We start from the raw sequence: 9137 nt of genomic DNA, 5'->3' as shown, positions 1-9137 counted from the left end.
GTGTTAGCCAGGATGGTCTCGATCTCCTGACCTCGTGATCCGCCCGTCTCGGCCTCCCAAAGTGCTGGGATTACAGGCTTGAGCCACCGCGCCCGGCCGGGCCTGCTATCTTACAGCTACTATGTCTCTCCTTTGCTGTCAATTGACACTCCCTGTTTCTATCAATTTTTCTGCCTTCAAAGGACATTCCCATCCTCATCTACTGTGATGCTTTTATTCTGCTGTGGTCTGGAAACCAGATATCCTGAACTTGCTGAGAGGTTGCCCTCTTAGAAAGACCTTCTCTGACCTTGCTATCTAAAATAGCATCCTCCAACCCCACACACAAACTCTGCAGCTCCTTACCCTGCTTGATTTTTCTTTATGGCCTTTATTACTATTATTACTACCTGACATCATGTTGCATATGTTTATGTTCCATGGTCTACTTTCTTCATTGGAATGTAAGTGTCAAGGGGGCAGGGGCTCTGTTGTTTAGCACACCTCAGTATCGAGCACCTAGGACATGGCCTGGCTCAGGGTTGGCTGCTAATAAATATTTATTGGATGAATTATAATAATAGAAAATAAATTTCTTTTTAATTTTTTTATTGAGGTATAGCTTGCATATAGCAAAGTGCACCCATCTTAAGTATTCAACTCAATAAATATTAGTTAAATGTGCATACTTTATAACCCACACTCAGACAAAAATATGCGGCATTTCTAGCACCTAACCAGCAGGCTCCTTCAAACCTTGCCCAGACAGGACCTCCTCCAAAAGATAACTACTCTTGTGACTTCTATCATAATTGATCAGTTTTGGTGATTTTTGACCTTCATATAAATGGAATCATGTAGTTTGTGCTCTTGTATGTTAGCCTTTTCAACATTATGTCTGTGCTGCGTGAAGCAGCAGTTCATGCCTTATTGCTTGTAATATTCACTGTATTTACTGCAGTATGTTTAGTCCGTTCTACTCACATGTGTATTGTTTCTAGGTTTTGGTGTTTTAGAAAATGAACTTTGAGAAAGTCCATGAAAGGTGCCATGAGTAGAGGGCATGGATTCAATAGCAACTATTCTGTGTGCTTTTCCTCTTTACTCCATTTTGTTAGTCCTACATTTCTCAAACTGTCTTCCTGCTACTTCACGGTTCTGATTTACGCTTGGACCTGGGATGTCTCTCTGGAACTAAGTCAAATTTACAAAACCCCTAGTTGGACTAGTATTGTAGTAAACCCACATTCCTGCCACTTCATGCCAGGACACCCAGGACACAGAAGCAGAATGCTGATTAGCTATCTCTTTGGATATCCTCTCTTTTACTTCCTCTTTTGTCCTTGGTTCTTGTTTGCTTTCTGCTAATTCCCTCCACTAACTGGGGGCGCATTTGGGCCTAATGTATTTTATAGCCGGGATTCTCAACCATGGCTGCACATTATAATCACTTGGGGAACTTAAAAAAAATACCCATGCCTGGGCCCCACTCCAAGGCAATTAAATCAACATCTCTGGGGGTGGGACCTGGGTATTAGTATTTCTGAAAAACTGTCCAAGCGATTCTAATGGGCAGCCAAGTTTGAGCATCACTGTGGGACATATTTTGTTTTAGGAAATAGTGCAGGTGTGTAGAATCAACTCACTTCTTTCCCCCGGCATCAGGCACAACCAATTTGTTTCCACACAACTTACCAGATGAGACTCTTGAATGTTGTCAACTTTATAAATCTTAGGGAGCGATTTATATGAGAACTGCTTAAAAACAAGGATGTCAAAGGAAGCGGCTTTTTCTTCTACCATGGTTGTCACTCTATGGTGTGAAAAGAAGTGTTAGTTGAAATTTGGCTCATGAATTACAATTTAGATCAAACTTGAAGCTGTGGCAGGGATGTCTTGACTGCCATTGAGTGGATACTTCTGAAAGACTTGTGATTTTTAAAAAAAATGTATACCACATATAAGCACAATTAGCACTACTAGGTTACAAGTATAATAAGGCCAGTGTCCATTTTATAATCATCTTTTTCCTGACAACATTCAACACCATTTTGTGTACTGGAACTAACATTTACTGAGTAATTTATGTTATTTACTATTCAGCATTTACAACTCAGTCCTCACTATTATACTGGCTGTCTTACTGAGCACTTATGTGTTATGCCCTGTTCTAAGCTCTTTAAAGGTATTCATTCATTTACTTTTCTCAGCAACCCCATGAGTTGGGTTTTTATTATTATCCCCATCTTACGGTTAAGAAACTGAGGCACAAATTGGTTAAGTACCATGCCCAGGCCTCACAAATGATAAATTGCAGAGCTAGGATTTATGAAGTTTGGCCTCAGAGCCTGCTCCCTTATCATCTACCCTGTGCTTCTAAAATTTTAATGCTCATAGAAGTCCCCAGGGGATTTTGTTAAAGTTTGGATTCTAATTCAGTAGATCTGGGATGGGGCCTAGGAGTCTGCATTTCTAACAAGCTCCCAGGTGGTGTTGATGCTATACAGATCTATGGACCACATTTTGAGAGGCAAGAACATAACTTATGAGATCATTTCTATCATTGTTCCCATTTTCAGGTAAGTACTCTGAGGGTCAAAGAGGATAGTGGTATTATCAGCTTCTCATAGCACATATATAGTGAAGCTGTAATTAGAATTCCTGCAGTTGGGTCTCAAATGTGATTGCCTAACTGCTCTGCTTAGGTGCTTAGTAAAAGGCTATTGAATGATAAGTAAACTGATATTCGGTTTACTGCTGGGTCCAACAGATGGCTATTAAATAGTCAAAGGTTGGAATGTAATGAATAGAACTCAAATAATTATATACTTTTCGTCTGTTCTTTTTACACCTTGGAAATGAATCTACTATCAATTTTCATCTTTACCACATTTTCTTCTCATATCCTAAACAGGTTGTTCCAACCTTGCTGTTAGCAGGGAACACAAAGGAAACAACTTACCAAGTTTTTGTTGAGGATATCTTTCTGCATGTCTGTTTACCATTGCCTTTGCTTTTGAAAAAATATCACAGAACTGGAATCCTGCTGATATAAATATTTCTCATTAAATTGTCTGAATAGCAATCCCAGTAGATATAGAAGCAATATTATTCAAAATAATTTAAAAATAATGCCACTATTTAAGGTTTTGCAAAAATATTATTTTCCACTTTTGTACAAAAGGAAATATTTTCATCAGTAGCCTTGTCTCACACTCAGTGCAATTTTGTGGTGGATGAGATTCAGGCTTCCATTCCCCATTGTGTCCTAATATCATAGATTTCCTCCATGAAGGGTCTCCTGAGAACAAGGCCCATCAGAGATCAAAACAAGAATCAAATTTAATGTTCTCTATAACAATTCAACCATTAATGTTCCAGGAAGAACTCTCTATCCACTCCTACCACTCTGGATAATATTTTCCAACCAGATAATGCATATATGTGACAAAGAGCCCTTGCCTGGAAGAAAATTTATGTACTTATTAGATTATTTTAAGAGGCACTTCTTGGCTCAGAGAACTGGAGGGAACAAAATATATAATATAAAATATGTGACTCATAAAAATATGTAACTTCACGCAACCGAAATCAGGGGTGAAATGCTAGCATCTCTACATTGTGATGGGGTACAATGTTAAAAAAGGACTCTTGGCTGGATTTTATTGACTAGCATTCTAAAGTTGTTACTTTCTTTGCAGAAATGTCAGTGAGGTACTGGCTTGTCTCATTTATCACTGATGGGAATAATAAACCTGACTAGAAGATCAGTAGCTGTATTCACTCATTCATACATTCAGTTCCTAAATAAAGATTGTTGAGCATCACTATGCTAGGAACTTCAGGTAACAAGGAGAATAGCATATGGTCTCTGCCCTCAGGGAGTTCACAAAATTGCTAGGGATATAATACAAACAGGAACAAGGTTAACAGTAGGAGATGGTATGTGACAAGGATAATACAAATGGTACACAGTTTTTTAGAGTAATGTTTTATCAGAGAGTGGTCCCTGGGCCAGCACATCAGTATCATCTAGGGACTTGTTTAATATTCAGATTCTTGGGCCACACCTCAGACCCACTGAATTTGAACCTCTGTGGATGGGCCCCAGGAGTGTGACTTTCAACAAGATCCTAAGGTGATTTGTATGTACATTAAAACTTTAAAAGTGTTCTTTTGAAAGATCACTTTTATCAGAGGAGAACAACACATTAAGGTCTTGTCCTTGAGGGCTTGTAATTCAATAAAATGACATTTGAATGTGAATAATCAAATGTGATGAGAAACACTCACACATGTGACTATAGGAACAAGGAAGAGAGAGAGAGAAAGAGAGAGAGAGAGAGATTGATTGATTGATTGCTTGATTTAACCTTGTCGTAGTTGGAGAGATTGGTGAATGTTTCCTGGAGGGGGCATTGGAGGATGAAGAAATGCTGTCAGTTTGAAGTGCACTTGGTTGTAACAGAAAACCTGACTGAGAGTGATTTAAAGAAGAAGGGTTTTTCTGTCTCACATAAATAGCCTGGAGGTAGGCAGTTTCCAGCGCTGATTCAATTATTCAAGGATGCCAGGGTTCTGGGTCAGCATCTCTTTAGACCTCTTGCTTTCTGCCTTATGATCAATCATAAGATGGCTGCTGTAGCTCTGAGAATCACATTATCATCCAACCATATTCAAATGCAAGAAGCCAATAGGCATAGCACAAAAAATCCCTCTTCTGCATTCTTATCAAGGTGGCAATTCTTTTCTAGAGGCCTCCCAGCAAATCTCCACTATGTCTGATTTACTAGAACTAGAACATGAGACTACCAGTATACCAGGGTCTGTTCAACTTTCCATGACTTCTAGTAATCTCGGCCCAATATTCCAGGAGGATAGAGCTGCTGTTAGCAGGGAGCAAATACGTTTCAGTGGGAAAGCTTTTGGGTAAGCCACCAACAGCCTGTAGCCAGGAAGACTTCAGTAGACGGAATCAGGAATAAGGGCATTCCCAAAAGAAGAAAAGGCATGAACAAAGGCATGGAGGTGAAGTGTGCATGAAGAATGATTACTAGATGAGTTTGGCTAAAGCATGTGAGTCTTACAAAGGAATATTTTGCGCCATTAAAAAAAAAAAAACCTAGGCCCGGGCGCGGGCTGGCTCAAGGCCTGTAATCCCAGCACTTTGGGGGGGAGGCCGGAGGCGGGCGGCATCACGGATGTCAGGAGATCAGAGGACATTCCTGGCTAACATGGTGAAACCCCGTCTCTACTAAAAAAAACAAAAAACTAGCTGGGGCGAGGTGGCGGGGAGCCTGCTAGGTCCCAGCACCTACTCGGGAAGGCTGAGGCAGGGAGAAATGGGCCGTAAACCCGGGAGGCGCGAGGGCCTTGCAGTGAGCTGGAGGGATCCGGCCACTGCCACTCCAGCCTGGGCGACAGCAAGCGAGACTCCGGTTCTCAAAAAAAAAAAAAAAAAAAAACCTGCTGGGGGACCTTTTGATTCAAATTGGAATCATGTGCAGAATCCAGCTTCACAGAGAAAGCATACCTGCTTTGGGCAGAGTAGGGTGGGATGCCTGGGAGCCAGCCTGCCTCTGTCTCTGACCTACTTCAGCTGAAAGGGCTTCTTGAAAGCCAAATTGAAGAACAATGCCCCAGAAACTGCTACTTTGACCCTGCTACACCCAAGATTTTCTGGGCCCTCTCCCTGCAGGAGGCCACAAGGCTTTCATCAAGGTCACTCATTTGGCCCCAAACTGAAACTTCACAGGTATGTATGGAAATATAATAATCCAGGCTAGGGGTGCATGTGTATGTGTTTTGTGTTGTTGCTTTTGCAGATACCACATGGGACCCTGTGCCTCTTCATTCCATTCCTGACACTGAATTGCTAAAACAGTAGTTGAGGAGAGCATTGTGGGAAAACAACCACAGGAAGGGGAACACTATTAGTGGTGATTAGTGGCTTGCTTCTTTACCTCCTGCCCTTACAACCCTGTGTTAGTTTCCTAGTGTGGTCATAACAAAGTACCACGGATTCGGTGGTTTAAACATCAGAAATGTATTATCTCACAGTTCTGAAGGCCAAATGTCAGATCAAAGTGTTGGCAGGGTTAGTCCCTCCTGAGGGCTGTAAGGGGAATCTGTTTTATGCCCCTTCCATAGCTTCTGATGGTTTACTAGCAGTCTTTGATGTTCCTTGGCTTGTAGATCTCTGCCTTCATCTTCATATGACATACTCCGTATGTGCCTTCACATTGTCTTCCCTGTGTGTATGACTGTCTCTGTGTTCAGATTTCCCCATTTTATAAGACACAGTCATATTAGATTAAAACCCATCCTGGTGACCTCATCTTAACTTGATCATCTGTTTTCAAATAAAGTTATATTCACAAGTACTAGAGGTTAGGACTTCATCTCTGTTTAGAGAGACACGATTCTACCAGGGAATTGTGGAAGATAGGAGTGAAGATTTATCCCATCTTCATTCAACTCCTAACGCATCCTATATTTCAAACCTCTGCTTCCCTTTTTCTGAGGCCTTCTTCTCTCACTCTTAATCCTAGTGGCTATGCTCCAGTTGTTTAACTCTTATTATGGTGGAATTGAGTGGGAAAGGTGGGTTATTTCAAGGAATGTTTCATCCTCACTATTCTGTTTGAAGAGATAATTGTGTAGAATAGTGTTTGAAAAGAAACACTGGCACTCAATTATATTAATTCAAGATTGAATTATAATTCAATCTTGTGCATGGGATCCTAAGTTTGAACAAAAAAGTGCAGAATCAAAAGACCAAATAAAATTTGTCACAATTATTACCAGCATTACCATGTATAGCACTTTCACACAGATTCTCATTTGGAAGCATATTCTTTTCTACCAGCAATCAAGATCCCCTTTTCACATCTACTTTTGCTCGACAATAAATTCTCCTTGAGGATGTTTCCTGACAGGATTGTCTGCAGAAAATCCTTTACTTAGAGTTGTAACCAGAATCTTTCTAAATTTAGCAGAGTTCATGCAACACTGAGCTGAAACCCAAGTAAGGGAGATGGACAGAGACAATAAATGAGACACTGAAGAAATATAAAATGGAATTTAAAAATCATAAATTTTAGGGGGGTAAGGATACTACAAAAGTGGGGTTAAAATTTGGTTGAACCAAGTTATTTTTAGATTATGCGGTCCTAATTTGGCAACATACTTGATTATTAAATTTGGAACTTGCCAATGAAATACTAGTTCTTAGTGACAAAATCTGCCCTTGATCGAGGAAATAAAAAAGAGAAGTTACTCTGCAGGTATCAGTCTCTCCACTTTCTTACATTCAATTCTGTTGTCAAATGTTAAGACTGTTTCCTCTCATTCAGTGGAAATTTCCTTCAGCTTATTTTTCCTGGAAATGGAAAACAGCTGCACAGAGCCTTCATTCAACCCTCTGTACTCAAAGGCTCTTATTTGCATCATCAACTATTTGCTTTTTTCTATCCCAATCTATCAGTAAACTAAGTTCACATCTCTTCTTCTTCAGAGCATTTTTCTCCCTCAGTGTGGATGCCCCATCCTCCTAAAAGCATGACACTTAGCCATTGTTCATACTGTCATTCCTACATAGAAATGTCTTTCCCTCTTAATTTTTTTTGCAAAAATGTATCCCATCTTCCTTCAAGACTAAGCCAGGGAGAGAGCTCTGGAGCACATTTGGGAAGGCATGCAATGGGGGAAGCCCCCAGGAAGGCAGGTAAACAAATCCTCAGGGGACACAGTCTGGTTTTCTCCTCTGTGTAGACTCCTAATGTGCCATTCCCAAGATGCTCCTCAATACTGACAAGTGGGGTTTTCTGGAACTGTACATTCCTAAGAGCCAGTTGACTTCTAGAGTGAAATACAGAATGTGGGAATCTCCAGAGAAAGAAAGCCCAAGGCAAAAGTGTAAGTAACTCTTGGAGTCTCAGACATGGAAAGACAACTGGTAACACTTGACTGCTGGAGGATGAAAACCCTCCTAACAGCAGATATTCAGGCCTGTGATAGGATCAGTGAATTTCATCTACCTAGATGCCATCAGGCCTGGGGAAATGGGGATAAGCTGCAGAGTCTACATGGTCTTACAGAAGCTGAAGCAAGTTGCAGAGAAATTTCAAGGACTTTTAAGTCCAGTATGCCCTGGATTTGGGACACTACTCCAGCACAAATTCCTCCCTGCTTCATGCAGTTTTTCATTGCTGATGGCCCCATTTTCCGAACCAGAAATTCCAACATTCCTATCTATGGTAGTCTTACTTTCCATTGCCCCAGGAAACAGAAATGGGGACAAGACTGCAGGACTGACCATGAGACCATGGCCTGGACTGAGGAGCTCAGCTACTTTCATAAGTACCTTCAGACCAGAGATAACAGCCGTTTGGAACATATAAATGAGACCTTGTCTCTGGACCAATCATCTGGCTTTGGTTATTCATTATCATTGAACCCCACATGCCTCACTTAGAAAGGTGTCCCTTCCAAAGCTCAGAGGCCCTCACCATCGCATGCATACTCCTCTCCTAGTACACGTCTGGAGTGGCCTGAAGGGCTGGAGAAGTGGGTACTCGGCTCACATCTCAACCCAGATCTCCACAGATCACATCCTTGTTTCTGTCACATCAGTAGTCAGTAGTGCTCCCATCTCATTTACATCCAAATTAAGAACATCTTAATATGAGATTTCATCCTTTCCAGATTGACCCATCTGGATTTGGATATGTCAGTAACAAGCTACTTTGTCCTTTTTCATCACTACTTAGTTCCTCCTCAGTTTGCAATATTTGTGTGTCCCTATTATTCTTGTCCAGTTATACATGCCTTGAGGTAATGCACTGTCTTTTATTAGTTTTTCAGACTCCACACAGAGATTGACACAGTACTGGCAGAACACATAAATACCATTGCTTAATAAGAAAATTCAAGATACTTGGTTGATTCTGAAGAACATCACTTCTGGGATCTTTAGCTACAGGCATTAAGTGTAAGGAAAACCTGGTTGAAGGTCATCTTTATGGTGAAAATAAGTGTTGGTGGATCAATAGCAACCCATTACAGCTATTTTCACATTCACTGAAATAAAACTTTAAAAGTGACACTCTAACTAAAGAGAGTATCAATAATATTTTCTCACTTTAATATTTGATTAT

The 9137-nt window shown here is 40.7% G+C and overlaps 1 protein-coding gene across 1 annotated transcript; it reads left to right on the top strand.

Annotated features, from left to right (window-relative positions):
• The first annotated feature begins 7726 nt into the window (after positions 1-7726).
• Positions 7727-8554, top strand: LOC108520494 (uncharacterized). Its single transcript, XM_017859904.1, has one exon. The coding sequence runs from the start codon at positions 7922-7924 to the stop codon at positions 8453-8455; it is 534 nt and encodes a 177-aa protein (XP_017715393.1). The 5' UTR covers positions 7727-7921; the 3' UTR covers positions 8456-8554.
• The last annotated feature ends 583 nt before the right edge of the window (positions 8555-9137 follow it).

Source organism: Rhinopithecus bieti, unplaced genomic scaffold, assembly GCF_001698545.2.
Source record: "Rhinopithecus bieti isolate Rb0 unplaced genomic scaffold, ASM169854v2 scaffold_53607, whole genome shotgun sequence".
NCBI classification, from domain to species: Eukaryota; Metazoa; Chordata; class Mammalia; order Primates; family Cercopithecidae; genus Rhinopithecus; species Rhinopithecus bieti.
This window is presented reverse-complemented; position numbering and strand designations above follow the sequence as displayed.

Excerpts from the sequence above, each read along its gene's own strand:
- LOC108520494 (XM_017859904.1), top strand. The coding sequence starts at position 7,922 with ATGGAAAGACAACTGGTAACACTTGACTGCTGGAGGATGAAAACCCTC.